Here is a 16,716-nt window from a genome sequence, read left to right as displayed (position 1 = left end):
TAATGTTAATTTTGTAGGTTTTGTTAATTTCATAGCTTATTGAAGTAAAACATTTTTACGCACGCCCGACTTGGGGAGCAAACTGGTGAATTCGTGACGAGAGCGTTTCGAAAAGTGTGATCGGATGAGGCAAACGGATGTTGAGAGGGAGATATAAGTTAATGAAGATAGAAAGAGAGAGTTACGTTTCGCAAGTTTTATTTCAGTAGTGTGGTCTAGTACACTCGTTTTTGTACGTAAAAGAACATTTATTTAATAGTTTTGTACTTGACTGATTTTATAAATTAAACAAGCTACAGACATATTAGAAGATTAATGCTAATCAAGCGTTTGATGACGATGATTATGCATAAGAAAGTAAAACCTTGAAAAGGAATAGGCGTCTATGAACTGCAACTATGAAGTGAATGTAAGCATGTATTGAATGGACACAGTGTGAACCTTTGTAGATAATTTATCATTACCTTAAAGAAAGGCATAATAATAGAGCGTTAAGCGGACTCGCCACACGTTCGTAATTGATTTATAGGCAAATATTAAATCTGTTCTCACCAGGCCCCGCTGTGAGTAATGACCGTGGCCAATGCTGTTTGAGTGTTCGAGGTTTTGTTACCACTCGTTGACTGTGATTGACAGAGCATTACATACGTGCAATATAATGAATCGAAAAAGTACCCAAGTTTAAAAGCAATTTAATTTAAAAGGAATTTACTAACATGCAACCCCCGTATCGATCATCTGTGTAAAGTGAATATAAAACGTCAACAAAACGTCCAAATGAAACAGCATCACACTTATCAAAACAATACAAAATGCGGGATGTTATCGATAATGATCACGGCCACGACAAGTCTCTAAGTTCATTTTTTGTGGGTTGACATCGCGCTAATAATACTCATGAGAAAAATGCGCGCTGGAGCCCCGTCATCCTTTTGTTTTTAATTTCTACCTCAGTGGCACCGATTTAATTGGGCTCAACTCGAGCGAGCGCACCTTCGTATTTTACCTCGGCTCGCTTCATTTGAATATTTAAAGCATTTCGGGTTCCCGTAGCATTATTTTGTTTATTTACACAAATACAATATTATATATTTACTTCAGGGCCGGTGTCATTTATTAGATGACGTGACTTACCGATGTCGCGTCCTTCCCAGTATTGCCATAGTTAACGCGGTGAATCCACTCGCGTTCCATTTAAAACTCTGAGGCTGTTTGTCTGAATTTACTTTTTGTCCAGTCGCGTCGCAGACGCGTGTGGCAAGTTGCGCTCTTCGTTGTTTTCTCGCCAGCCCTTATCTTGGACAAGATTGCTCGTTTATAAATGAAGTTATATCGTTGAATTGAACACAGGGCTACGGAGGCGAGGCGAATTTTTAATTAGTTTCCGAAGATAGAGAATTTTAAGGAGGAATGCGGGAGCCGTGTAACAAGTGTGCAGATTTTTTTAATTGAGACGTCGACGCAATCATTCGTCGGTGAATTCGATTTGCAAATTGTGAAAAGATTAAAGGGAAAGCAATTGCTATATTCTAATTTAAGAATCTTTAATATCATATTAAATATTTTTAACGAAATAATATTTTAGAAAGTTCTTTTATAACGCTGTAATATATTAAAGACAAACCCATGAAACCAAGACAAAGCCACGAGATAACATCAAAAATAAAATATGCATACGTTTTTTTAATATTTTTATTTTATTATAAAAGCTAATTATTTAAATTATGGTATTAAAAAATCATTATTGAGAAGGAACAAGAGCGACGACGTTAAAACCGATGTGGTCTGGTTCACGTTCAATAAATTGACGGCAGACTTTAGCAGCATCTTCTAGAAAGTTAACCTCAGTCGTTGGCCCGTGGTTTATTGGTAAAGCCTTACGACCATCCAGCTCATACAGATAACCATCTTTGTGAATAAATGTTATAAAATGGTTATTTACTGTTTCATTGTCCTCAATGTCTACTCCTTTTTCAATAACTTCTTTGTAAGCTTCTAAAATATTAGTAGAGTTTTCCAGCAGTGCGCCTTTAGCTGCTGCATCTAATCCTTTAGAGTCTTTCAAATAATTCTTAAGAAGTCCATCTTTTAGATCTATTTGATGCGTATTATTTGCAACACTATGTACCAAAGCAACAGTGCCGCAAATGTTACTTAGTACTTGTTTTAAGTGAAATACGTCTTTTGGAGCTTGTTCTCCCTTGCTTAAAAGTTCGTTCTCTTGTTGTGTACGGTGGTGTTCATATCTTTCAGATAAAGGAAAAAGAAGAATCACAGCAAGAACTGGTCGGGGCACCCAGTTCAACGCATCTCCTTCGAGACCAATAACATCAACCATTTGCCATTTCTCAGGTACTCCCAATTTATGCAGGTACTTGTTCATTATCTCTGGGTTAGATTCCATTGGTAAAGCAACAGCCATTATTATCTTTACTCAATATTAAAACGATAAGGTAAATAGCACTAAATATGAAATCTGAGAATGTTGCGTTAGAATTTTTTTAATTTGTCAAAAGAAAATGTCATTATTCTTTTTCATAATAAAAAGTCACGAAAAAAGAATTTCTTCAAAATAACGACGTTTCTATTATTTCTGTTATATTTTAGCTTGTAAGTATTGTAAATTAATAGTAGGTAATTTTACTATTACCTGAATAATATTTAAATTTCTCTTTTTATATATAAAAAATGATTGTTTAAATAATATTGACAAATTTTTGATATAAAATTATTGTTACATTAACCAAATTAAAATTTTAGTAAAAATATTGTTAATATTTGTATAATTATGAGGATTTTATTTAATCGATTTCAAATAATTGTGTTTGCTGGCAAACGAAAAAAAACCGACTTCAATTACATCGACAAGTAATACAACGTAGGTAGACGAAAAAATAGTCAAGCAAATACGCATTATCACAGATTACTCCAAAAGTTGTAATCAGATCAAATGAAATTTAAATGTGACCACACGATAAACATCGGCTTTTGATTAACTTAAAAATCATCACCCAGTAAAAAGTTATACGGATTTTGATCCTGATTTCCTTGTCATGGTACCACACCAGTGATATCTCCTTCTCAACAAAAAAAGAATCATCAAAATCGGTCGAAGTGATCCCCGAACATACATAAAAACATACACGGTCAAATTGAGTAACCGCCTCCTTTTTTGAAGTCGGTTAAAAAGGAAGAGGTTTTTCAATTCGATTATACATATATTTTTGTGTGTTCGCGGATAACTTCGTCGTTAATGAACCGAATTTAATTCTTTTTTTAACCGACTTCCAAAAAAGGAGGAGGTTCTCAATTCGACTGTATTTTTTTTTTTTTTTTTTTTTTTTTATGTATGTTACATCAGAACTTTTGACCGGCTAGACCGATTTCGACAAATTTTGTTTTAATCGAAAGGTGGTGTGTGCCAATTGGTCCCATTTAAATTTATTTGAGATCTAACAACTACTTTTCGAGTTATATCTAATAATGCGTTTTTACTTGACGCTTTTTTCGTCGACCTACGTTGTATTATACCGCATAACTTTCTACTGGATGTACCGATTTTGATAATTCTTTTTTTGTTGGAAAGGGGATATCCCTAGTTTGGTACCGTGATAAGGAAACCAGGATCTGATGATGGGATCCTAGAGAAATCGAGGGAAACTCTTGAAAATCCGTAATAACTTTTTACTGGGTGTACCGATTTTGATAATTTTTAATTTAATCGAAAGCTGATGTTTATCATGTGGTCACATATAAATTTTATCGAGATATGATAACTACTTTTTGAGTAATCTTTGATAACGCGTAGTTGCTTGACTAAGTTTTCGTCGATCTACGTTGTATTACTTGTCGATGTAATTGAAGTCGGTTTTTTTTTCGTTTGCGAGCAAACACAATTATTGTTAGAAAGGAGATATCCTAAGTGGGGTACCATGATAAGGAAACCAGGATCTGATGTTGGCATCTCAGAGGAATCGAGAGGGACCTTCTAAAATAGTAGTGAAGACTAGTGCGTTTGTTAATTTTTTTCATCTACTTACGTTCTATTACTTGTCGATGTAATTGAAGTCGGTTTTTTTTCGTTTGCTAGCAAACACAATTATGATTTTTACAAACTTTAACAAAGGTATATGTAGTACAATTATGTTCATAAAAAGTTGCGAAGAGCTTCTGGTGGCACAACAACACTTGTGGAAATCAACTACTTATAGGTAAGACATCATCAGTGAAGGCTATAACAACAATAAATTATCGATTCATTAATTCACTCGTTTGGATTAATGGCTTCCAAGAGTGCCAAAATAGCTCATATAATTTTGACAATATCATGTATAGTTGAGAAGACACTAAGGACTAAGGAGAAATATTTGGTACGGTCAAGATTGAAAGCTGAAGGTCGAAGAAATAGTATGTAGTTTGTAGTGAAATAAATTATTTATCTTTGAGCTTAACTAAAGTTTCTACAAATTACATGTAGGTGGCGCACTTAGCTACACCAACATGTGTATGTCTAAAATTTACTTAATAATTAATTAACCTTAATGGCTCAACAAGCTAGGTAATTGTTATCATATTGCAAATCATGTTGTAACGTATTATAAATCGGCCGAGACGCTCCCTCTCATTAAAGTGTCAAATTTTGTCAAACATTCTTCTCGTCCATTAAGAGAAGCGGGTAGGCGGAGCTTTTGTTGTAGAAACTTCTTATAAGTTTAGGATACACATGATATCACGACCGAAGACCGTGGTCGTAAGATATTACTAATGTTAGCTATCAATACATATAATAAAAATGTAATGGGTCGATGTCTGTACATGGAAGATATATATGAAAAAATATTATTGGAAAAAATATTATAATTAATTAATTGTTAGAATATCTGTCTGTTTGTCTGTGCATTTGTGCACGCTAATCTCAGAAACGGCATATCCGATTTAGATTTGGTTTTCACTAATATATTGTTGTAAGCTTCACTTAACATTTAGTGTTTGTTTCATGTCAATCGGTTCATAAATAAAAAAGTTATTTTTTTTTGTTAAAGAATCACGTTGAACATGTAAGTCCACGCTTTAGTTCCACGCGGACGAAGTCGCGAGCACAGTTAGTAATATAATAAATTACATTGTTTATTTTTTTAATATTTTTTCTCCATGCTACAAATATTCACTGAATAAAAAGTATTTATTTTAATTTATACTTTCACTTCTTATTTAGTCTTCTGCCCAAAGTTTGCTTGGAAGAGATCGCTGTATTAGCGATAAGGCCGCCTGTTGCAACTGATGCAAATTCTATTTTTATACATATATCATTTATAATGCTGTTAAAACCTTGTATTGGCGTACGAAAGTGTAAATAAATAAAAAAAAATTTTTCTCGTAAATAGTTGACTGTAATTTTTATAGCATTGGAAATATTTGTCTTCGCACCGATCTCGAGATAAGTATGGTTTTAGATTTAAAAGGTGGGTTCAATCAGCTGACTACGTTCAATTACAGTGTAAGAGCGGTTATTATTTCGAAATGCACTCGATAAATACAATAATCGGCTCGCCATGACAACGCGCCGTCGGCAATGCGCGTGCGCAGGTAGGTGAAGTTTAGAAACACTTTTCATTTCTAACACCAACTCGCTATTAATATTAATTCATTGTAGTACTTTTTGAAATAAAGTAACACAATTCAAGATTTCTTGATTTTTTTTTGTGTCAAATAAATAGGAATTGAAAATAATCTGGTTATACTTTTACTTATATATTTTTTCTTTACAGGTATAAGTTTAATTTTAATTTAGTTTTTATTAGTTTAATTTATAATAATAAGGAAGAATGTTCTTGCGTTTCTATTTTCTTAGATTATAGGAAAATTTAATATGACAATAATTTTAGCTTTTATTCATCACTTCAAAGTGGTGACTAACAATAAATTTAACTAGTTTTTGAATAATATAATTTGTTTAATTAAATCCGTGACGTTTCTCCAAATGTGATAAAAATAAGGATATTATACTTTACAAGTTTAAAATATCTATTGTTGTTTATAAAAATAAAAGTATTTCGTTGAAATTGTGATCTAAATGACGGTTGAGTTGTGATCTTAACACTAGAGAGTAAAATAATAAAACAAATAATTTTCATCTAAATATTTATTTCGTCCATTTGCATAAACATTTCGATTTAAACATACGATTACATTTTATAATCAGCAAATACTTTCAGAACATTTAGCATTATTTGTACTTCATGACTTTATTAGCGATCTCAATACGTTCAATAATTGTCAGTGCACATATAAAATAACAGTTTAAAAAACTATTTATTAATTATTATAAAAATACGAGACAGCTTATAAGTTGCAATATACATTGCAATAACGGTACGGTAATGAAAAAAAACCTTACTGTTCTAGTAAGGTTTTTTTGATAGATGAGATGAGGAGGTGATGTTCAAATGGGTCATTGCTTTAAATTTTCAAACTAAATTCTTCAGAATTCATCTACTAATGATTGGAACCAATTAAACTCTTTTCAAACCAAGTTTCTTACGATGTAAATAAATTTATAATAAATATTTTAGGTTTATCCCTGTTTAAAGAAATAGCTTAATACTTACCAAGTTACTCTTAAATATGGGTGGAATAGTTGAAAAAATGACACGAATTATATTAAAGATTGCCCCCTGATTTATATGAATAGAATATAACACATTTACAAGAAGACATACAGAATAACAAAAACCATTAGAAGATTATTAACATTGACTTATTGTGTAAAACAATTTTATGTATCGACTGACAATTATTCACAATCTCAGTAATAGCGAAGTACAAGTTTTGCAATAAAACGACGAAATAAACAATTTTACAAATACATTCGAGATAGAATACGTTACAAAAATAGCCGATGATTTTTGGTAAGATTACAAATTACGGGAATTTTAATTAAATCTTTATCGACTAAAACTACTAAGAAATATTCATGTAACAATTACTGATGATATAATGATAATAAATTCACTAATTAACTATAACTATAATGAATAATATCAGTCAAAATCATAGATGCTTAGGTAACTCAATACTGTCGATATTTAAGACACTATTTAGAACTTAAGAGGCTACTGCTATTGTATTTTATGTGGTAACTAATATTTATTGTATTTTAAGTATTAATTTCCAGTGCGTGCCATGACTATCTTATTGTTATTATTGTAATAGTAAAAACAACTTGTACACACAAGTCCTGTTTTATTTGAGCTGCCCAAAAGATACACTTTTATTTCACCGAATATTCAAATAGATCAACAATTCTACTACTATCTATCTATATTTCAAATATGACGCAATGTTTAGGACTTTAAGTTGTATTAAATTGATGAATCATGTTTAAGGTCACATAATAAATAATAGTTTCAATATAGGAAACAGTTTAGATTGTCCAAACAAACTGAATTCTTCACACGTACATACATACATACAATGTGATATAGTGAAACCCAAGATCTCCCAATAGATAGAATACGTAAATCAATATTAAATTTTCACTGGTTCTAGGCTCTAAGAGCGATTTTCACGTACTATCTTTTTCTTGAAAAATTGTCACCACAGTGCATATAAACATTCTATGGGAACAGCACTACTTTATGGTACTATACGCGGTATTATGCGGTACATTACGGTGCGGCACAGTATAAAACGTATTAAGAATTATTCATCTTTCTAGTTCATAAATAGTGTCTTAAAACAACAAAGTGAATATGTAACTACACGATTAAAATACAAATATAAACAAGTCCTAATGACAACTATAGAAGATTAATACGATTAAACACATTAGTATAATAGTTAATAACGTTAAAAATATTGTTCGTTGGAAACGTGACTTTGTAGTCAAAGACTTAGGAGCTATTATTAAAAAGGTCATGTATAATTTTAAAATATCACTTGTTTATTGGAAAGACTTGTATGAAAGACAGATTCCGGAGTAATTATGTGTTATACGAAGTCGTTATAGTTTAAGATACGAACTAGACGTAATCTTCATCCATCTGCTTAATGGATAAAAATTAAATAATAATATTCTTTAGTATGTTAAAGATAAATTGCGAAAACTTTGGCTGGAAAATTCCTGGCCAGGCTCTATTATATTCGGCTATCGCAATTTAAACCAGACTTTTAGCAAGCAACCCTGTTTTCGTATTCGCAATGAAACTGCGATCATTTCAATGTAAGATTTATTTATTAAACATGTGGTCGAAATTAACTAGAACAATATGTATATATATCAATATACCTGTTTTTACCTACCAACCCAGAAGTTATGCCAGGAAAATAATAGACAACACAACGTTTGCATTTTACTACAGCTAATTCATAATGTCGGTAGGTATTACATTTATTCTTTAAACTCGGTGCATTTTCAAATATATTTTTTTTTTCAATTTTTAAATGTAATAGGTACAGCCTGGCCAGGATTTTTTATGCAACTCTTTCGCAATTATTTTTCCAATGTACTAAAATAAATATAAAATATTAATCATCCATTAAGCAGATGGGTGAAGTTCATCTCATCATCTACTTCGGATCCTACTATTTTATAGTACGAATTTTTATAAATCGTTAAATTGTCAGCGTAATTGTCAGAATTTGTTGAGAAAAACATAGTTAAATTTGGTTTTTTAATGCCATATATTATAATATATAGCATATTCTTGTAAAATATTTTATTTAAATATAAATAACCTTTTATTTAAATTTATCAGATTTATCAGATCATTTAATTTAGTCAGCTTATTGTGATAAAAAAATATTATTATCTGCTTGGTCACTAAGAAATTGCAAATTCTGATATAATTAGGCTGACAAAATATATTTAGGAAGTTTTAGTGAAATTTTCAAATGAAAGTAGATTGTCAAATCAGAAACAACACTGATTAGCGAAAAATACTCCAACGGATTTCCAAGAAGCCAAGTTGCATAAAAATAAAATTATATTATCAAATTTAAAAAAAAAAAGATAACTTAGCACCAAAAAAGAAAGTATTTAAATTGAATTTTGTTAAACATATTGTTTCTTAATGTTTACAAGAATTTCACTCATTATAATGAAACAACTAAAGTATCAAAAAAAACCGCGACAAAATCGGAAAAGTTGTTTAATTATAATTTGTTAAACATTTTCCTTTTTTCTTTATTAATTATTAATTGGCGACACTGACGTGTCTTGTGATATTCGTTATTTGGATCTATAATATAGACGTGTATTTATTTGAAGTCGACAGTTTTGATTTCTAGTTTAAAATAGTGATCAATCTTAAGTTCTTTGACTAATTCTGTGATCAAATTATGACTCCATAAAGAAATGTTGATAATATAAATTACCGTTTTACAATTTATAAAAAGTCGTACAAAATGTATGTATTTAAAAATTATATTTAAAGTCAATTCAAAATCACGTTACAAATAGATTTTTCAAAATTTTAGTTACAATCCGAGAGATCATAGAATTAAAGCCGAATAAAATATAGAATGTACGTAATACTATCATTTAGGAATACAATCTTTAAAAATTTTAAAGATAATAAAAAATCTCATATAAAAATGCACTGTCGATAGTAGAATAACTTCGTAATATCCCATACAGTTTTAAATGTTTGAAAAGCATGGACTTATGATCCGTAAGAGAATTTTAATTTCTAAACTTCTAGTAATAACTTTACAGTATCAAATATTGTTGTAAAGTATTTTTATAGATCAAAAATATTAAATGTTATTTTTATAAAAAAATTAAATAAAAAAGTATTTTTTTTTTAACAATAATGAAAAGCGCTAAGTAGCAGGCGCTATAATTCCATTTTAAAAAAGCAAACATATGTTTGCGAAGTAATAAATAGAAAAAAATATTCAAAAATACAAAATATTTTGCGTAAAAATTAAATAATTTCTGCCCTCTGACTTAATATACAATAATATAAAATATATATAATTTATATTTACTGAGAACAGTTAATAAATTGTATTGAGCAATGAAATAGGAAAGTTATCGAAAAGAATCACTTGCCAAAAAAGCTTGTGTCGTCAAAATATATATAAAAAAATAGTTAATACTTTAAGATTTGAATTGATTAAAATTTAATAGAGAAAAATTAATTAATAATGTATACATCATGATACTTTAAAATACAAAAAGATCTTATCAATAAGGACGTATTACACATTTCATGTCAATTTATTCATAGAAAATTTAAATAGCGGCAATTAAGTATGACAATTTTATGAAATGAAGCGAAGAAAACATTGATAGGTAATTTTAAAAAGCAAAGAAATGAATATTTCATTATTAATTTGACACATAATTATCACCTTCAATGTGTACTTATTGAATTACTACAAAACTAAAATATTAATATATTTGGTTAAAAAATAAAAATACTACGACGCCTAACAAATATCTTCTACAACAATGAAAATGATCTTTAACTATTACGAGTTCACGCGAGCTTGAGGTTCATTATTTGTTAAAAAAACGTCGCTCTTGTAAAAAAAAATCTACAGGCATCTTTAATCGTCATTTCGTCATTTGTGAAATATCTATTACAATTCCACTGTAAGGAATATCCTTTACCATTTATGTTATATTCATTCTTTGTATGTAAAACGTACAAATATTATTTATTTATATTAAATCGTCTAGGAAGAAAGTAATTTAAGTTATTGCATTATATGCGCATTAAAAAAACTTATGATCAGTATATGATTTTTTCTACAAGGCGACAGTTTTCAACGAGTTTCACGCTTACTATGAGAATTATATATTATTTATCACCTGTCATATGGCCCCGATGAAAAACAAAACGATCTAAACTATACTGACGTCCATTTAATAACATTAAGCTTAAGTTAAACTACATTCTAAAAATGATATGCACATCTATGAAAAAAGCTTTGACTTTCGACATCTATAAGAAATCAAATCGAATCAAAACGCCTTGAATAACGTTAGCAGCAATTTATCATATTTGGAACATTGATCTAAGCACGCTGCAGACGCTTTATATTCCATCAATATTTTTGTAACTTTATACAATTCCTTGTACTTATTCTTTCAATTAAACGCACAATACAACATCCTATATTTAACTGACGTCTAGCACGATTGCGAATTACATTTATGTAGTTTTAAAATAAAAAATAAAATATTTAAATGACTACACAGTACACATGCACGTTGTTACTAGATAAAATATCTACCGCTATAAAAATATAAGATACGATTCTCGTACTCCAGATAAGTGACATTATTATAAAATAAATTATATATTTGTCGAATTGAACTAATAATAAAATACACCGATTTTATAAATGAAAAATATCTTCGATTCATGGCACACTGAGATACTTTAAAATCAGTAGAAAAAAAATAGGACAGGAATAAATACGTAGTACTCAAGTAGTTGCGGTGTTAGTTACACGGAAGAAAACGCCCGTTGTGACAATGGATTTAATCGTCATAATGGGCTTGTATGCCTAAACACACATAATTCACATCAACTGCCTAAGATTTTATTAATAAAATGATTATAACCCAAAAAGCTTATTTATCAACTGCTTTTTCTGCTATTTTTTAATTCATTTACTGGTAAAAAATATATTATTTCATAAAAATAAAAGTTCACGTGGTAGTACTAAAAGTCCAATACAAAGTATTGTGTCAGTGTGCCCTTGACCCAATCGTCTCTGAAATACCGTGATTGTTAGCAATGTGACTCGCCATTCTCATGGTGACCGGAATCGAAGCTACTGAGGTGTCCGAGCCCTTTGGGAGGGATGGGGGGAGGCGTCTCACCCTCGTCGACTCGTAAGGGCTCAGACATCATGGAGATTATTTCTTCGTAACGAAGGGATTCCACTATGTCCATATCTGTGGAAAACAATATTTGTTATATCTGGTATAATTCAATTTATACTCGTTTATTTTTCCTTGGGTTTAATTCATAAATTTACTCACTTCTGTCACCAGAGACCTAAAATTTGTATCTGGGCAGACTAAAAGTCAGTGCTATTATACGTGATAATATCCATGTCTATGGCGATAATTATACGTGAGAATAGTACGATGTTGTCACACGTCACATAAACCTAGTCATAGATCACTTCCCCCCAACTCATGATAGACTGGTACATGTGTATTGAAAGTACAGTGCATCGTACATTTTATTCAGGTAAGACACAGAAGGATATACCCTGCTTAAAATCTAGAGCAGCCATGTGGGGAAGGAACTTAACCTTACAGAAGATCACAGCTAAATGAGCTCTCGAATAGTCTCTTTTTTTAAATATAATTAGGTCGGCAAACGAGCGTACGGCTCACCTGAGTGCTTAGTGCGAGTTTTGTTTAATCCGTTTCGCAATAACGAGCGTAAATTTTAACTTCATTTTGTATGGGAAATTCGGGATTTCAACCTAGTTCTCGCGTTTACCGCTAGATGACTCTGTATCGATTGTATTCTATTCTTTATTGTCTAGGCTGCACTGTTTAAATTCCCATACAAAATAATCTTTACGTATAAACACGTTTCTGTCATGTTTCTGTGAATAAAACTCGCACTAGGCACTCAGATAGTAGGCGATTACCGTAGCTTATAGACGTCAGCAACACCAGTAGTATCGCAAGTGCGATGCCGACGCTATCCCTAATTCTCCCCGAGAGCTCTGGCCACCTCACTCTCCACAGGAACACAACAGTATATTCGGTTGTGACGGCACTAGCGGGAGCACAGCGCACGAGCGAGGTACCGGCGAGCTGGTCGAGTAATTCTCCCCAGGATCTCTGGCCACCTCACTCCCCACAGGAACACAACAGTATATTCGGCTGTGACGGCCGGCCGGGTCGCGGCACTGGCCGGGCGCACGGGCGAGGTACCGGCGAGCTGGTCGAGCTGGTCGGGCTGGTCGGGGCGCTCGGGGCGCTCGGGCCGGCCGGGCGCGTTGTCGTAGAGCTGGTCGACGCTGACGCCGGAGTCGCGCTCCTCCGCGCCGCGCGCGCGCCGCGGCACCGCCGGCGCCTCGCCGCCCGCCCGCTTGTCGCCTGCACACATTCACTTCATATACATACACGTACTCCCGCTTGTCGCCTGCGCACGCCTCTTCATACATACACACTCTACCGCTGCCACAGGGACGCGCCACCGTACCTCAAAATCTTACACGTTTATTGACGAGCATTTGAAAACTAGATCATTTACAATTTTATTTCTTTTTATTGGTAAATGATCTAAGATAATGAAATTACATCAAACATTTTTGTATTAATTATTTAAATATACAAAGCCATTCTTTATTTTCTTAACATTTCAATACTAAAATTATACGAAATGTTTAAATGCTTGTCTTGTTTTCTCAAGTGAGTAGCTAGACGAGAGTCTGGTCACGAGACTTTACTTGTCCTCAATAAAAAAGACTTTCCTGTTTATACCTAAATAGTATATTAAATTTAACAAAAATCTCCTATTTTTCTGTTGTCTTTTATTATATTATTATGGAAGATATAGATTATAATAATCATGAACATGCTAAACACAAGTTTCTGTTACTCGATCCCTGCCTTCTTTTGTAAACAAACAAACTATAACCTTTATATCATTGTAAGTAATTTCTCTAGAGTATTGTATTGCGTTTTATAATGTATGTAATTTAAATCAAGAACTGTACTGTGTAAAGGTTGTTGACTGTACACAAATAAATAAAAAACGAGTGTGGATTAGACCACACGGCTGAAATAAAATTTCTTTAGTTCCTACAGTGATATACTAAGCGTAACTCTCTCTCTTTATATCTTCACTAACTTTATTAGTTAACTTTATTAATTTTAATTTTATTTGGGAAACATACAATTTTATATTACATTATTATATTATGACTAATTACAATAACTGAAATCAATAAAGTTTCCACTATTAGCTTAGACAAGCGTGCGTAAATAAGTTTAACTTCAATAACAAAATAAATAAGTTTAACTTCAATAACAAAATAAATGTCCTCACTGGAGACGCGTGGAGGCAGCGGTGGTGCATCGCCGGGTTCGCTCCACGATGCACGGCTGTGACGGCGGGTCTCAACTTCTTCGTCCGCCACATCTCTGCCATACAAGGTTTAAAGGTATTTTGTTCTTTGTCTTTTTTTTGGGCATGCTTGATTTAACATAAGATTTAGTTTCACATATTGTATTCTAATGTTTACGCGAATTTAACTTATTATTATGAAACAACTTTTTCGGATCTTATGGCGGTTTTTACAGCAACTATGTTCACGGGAGGACTCTGTGATAAAATCCGAAAAAGTTGTTTCATTATAATAAGATTTAGGCATTGTGTTTGATAACCGAAGCACTTAAGGTGAGGTGAACTTGATGCAATGCGACAGCTTATAAGATTATGAATATTATGGATATTTTATCTATATTTTATCGTTAATCATTCACGTGGGACATATTATATTATATATTTTTTTTTTTTTAATTTTTATACTAACATCTACGGGCTCAAAATGCCTTTTGTTAAATATGCATGCATTATTATAATATCACAGGCGATAAAAATCAGAGTAATAAAAATAATAATGACAAACATATATCATATACATATTCATTTTATATGATTGTTTATTCCTTTTCAAGTTTTTCACAGATATCATGTTCCCTAAACGGTTACAGTAAATCATTTTATTTAAATTTTATACGTTACTTCTATTTATCTACGTAAGCCAAAAATGCAACAGATTATGAAAATATGTTTTGCAATATTATTTTTAGACATTTATTAGCATACCTATACTTCTCCAAACACGGTCTGGTCGGGCTTCTTGGATCTCCCGACTTGGGCCTAGAAGGTAGCGGCGGTGCAGACTTAATCATGGAATCATCGGTAACGTCCCTGTTGTCTCTATTATCTCTGTTGTCCAACGGGACACTGTTGGACATTATGGCGTTCTGTTGATCCATTGAATCCTCGAGGGAGTACTGAAAAAAATATATCAGCCTTATTAACTATAGGCTAAACTAAAATGGTTGATGTATGAAAATTTTATAAATTACATTTGTTATAACTTTTAGACACAATGAAATTCATAGACACCATAACAATACAGACATTAAAACTATTTATTAAAATAGCACATTTTTAAACAAGTTTTATTACTACAGCAAAAGGTAAAATTAAATTACTTTTCATGATTCATTCATCATTCATTTTAGGTTTAAAGAATACTTATTTTCTCATTGAAAACACACAGTCACTTACATGAGAAAGTATCAACATATTATGTGGGTAAAAATACAAAAATTGTCCAGCAGTTCACAGATACATTATGATTTGTTTTACACTGTACTTACAACGAATTTCTATCAGCAAACATTTTACTTACTAAAATTAGACCATTCCTCAACTTATATGCATTATTATCTATCCATTATCTATCTTGCTTTCAAAATAAGTGGTGCCGGCAAAGTACTCGTACTCAGATGGTACTGTCACAGTCGACGGTCGCACACCGGTCGGCCGGTCGAGGCTACGTCCGCATAGGGACGCAAGTAAAACTTCACTTTATTTAAAATTAATGCAAGACATGTTTTCTAAGTCCATTCTTAAATATATTTAATGATTTACGGTTTTTTAATGCGTCTGGTAATTTATTATATAATTGTGCTCCTTCAAAACCCAAGGTCCTTTGTCCGTATTTAGTTCTAGTTTTTGAAATTAGAAAAGTTTTTTCAGGCCTTCGTTGACTATATTTTGTCATTGTTTAGTGTAAATTTTATTTTTGAATTAATTTTTTTTATTACATTTTTATAAATAAATAATAGCGTATGAAAGTGGTATAATTGATTAATATTCATTATTTTCGTTTCCTTATAATTTTTTTTCAGTATTAGTTCTATAGTTATAATTAAGTAATGTTTTACAATTTTATTTTGTAAGGTTTGTAGTTTATTTAATTTTGTTTTTGATGCTGTTCCCCTTAATTCGATAAGGTATGTGAAATGTGATTTAATGTTTGAGTTATATAGCATGAACTTAACTTTGCGGGGAAAACAACCAATATTATGTCGAATGGAACCGAGAAACGAGGTAAGCTTTGTCTTAATATAGTTTATTTAAGAAATCCACAGTAGATTGTGGTCAATTCTTAAACCGAGATATTTTTCTTCTTTTTTTTTCTATTAAAACTTTACCATCAATAGTTAATTTTTTATAGGTTACAATTTTTTATTTATTTTTTGGCTTAAAAGTACAGTAGGTTTTGTAGGTTGTGTGTGTTTGTCAGTAAGGTTTTGGATAAATTTATTGTAAGTAAGTTGTAACGAAACCAATCAAAAACAGTGTTTAAATCCTCTTGCGCCTGTGTCGCAATCACGTCACCAGAAAAATTAGCTACCCTAGGATTGAACCCTGTGGTTACACCACATGTGATGGGTTGCGGGTCACTTTGAATATCGTTAATCTTTGTCACTTGATACCTATCACTAAGGTAAGACTTTAAAATCGGAAGAGCTGGAATAGTTATTCCGATGTTTTCAAGCTTGTTAAGTAACAATTTATGGCAGACGGTGTCAAAAGCTTTATGTAGATCGATAAAGATTCCTAAAGCAATTTTTTTGCTATCTAAATTAATTTTGTCACTGATTAAATCCAAAGGTGCTGCTAAGGTGTTTGAGCGCGGTCTAAA

General features: G+C 31.7%; 2 protein-coding genes across 2 annotated transcripts in view; both read right to left on the bottom strand.

Moving 5' to 3' along the window:
• Positions 1–1,678: 1,678 nt before the first annotated feature.
• On the bottom strand, positions 1,679–2,422 carry LOC123654447 (ubiquitin carboxyl-terminal hydrolase-like). Its single transcript, XM_045590350.1, has one exon. The coding sequence runs from the start codon at positions 2,420–2,422 to the stop codon at positions 1,742–1,744; it is 681 nt and encodes a 226-aa protein (XP_045446306.1). The 3' UTR covers positions 1,679–1,741.
• A 9,168-nt stretch (positions 2,423–11,590) lies between these two features.
• The window catches only part of LOC123654230 (dedicator of cytokinesis protein 3), a 70,849-nt gene continuing 65,723 nt past the window's right edge, over positions 11,591–16,716 (bottom strand). Inside the window, exons 32-36 of the mRNA XM_045590146.1 lie at positions 14,820–15,010; positions 14,037–14,131; positions 12,964–13,081; positions 12,060–12,077; positions 11,591–11,916 (exon numbers count right to left, since the gene is read on the bottom strand). Of these exons, the coding sequence (XP_045446102.1) occupies positions 11,748–11,916; positions 12,060–12,077; positions 12,964–13,081; positions 14,037–14,131; positions 14,820–15,010 (591 nt within the window). The 3' untranslated portion in view covers positions 11,591–11,747. The remainder of the gene's footprint in view (positions 11,917–12,059; positions 12,078–12,963; positions 13,082–14,036; positions 14,132–14,819; positions 15,011–16,716) is intronic.

Source organism: Melitaea cinxia, chromosome 6 (assembly GCF_905220565.1).
Source record: "Melitaea cinxia chromosome 6, ilMelCinx1.1, whole genome shotgun sequence".
Classification (NCBI taxonomy): domain Eukaryota; kingdom Metazoa; phylum Arthropoda; class Insecta; order Lepidoptera; family Nymphalidae; genus Melitaea; species Melitaea cinxia.
Note: the sequence above shows the minus strand (reverse complement) of the source record. Positions and strands in the feature narration are given on the sequence as shown.

What these genes read in the sequence shown, in the direction of transcription:
- LOC123654447 (XM_045590350.1), bottom strand. Translation starts at nt 2,422, where the DNA reads ATGGCTGTTGCTTTACCAATGGAATCTAACCCAGAGATAATGAACAAG.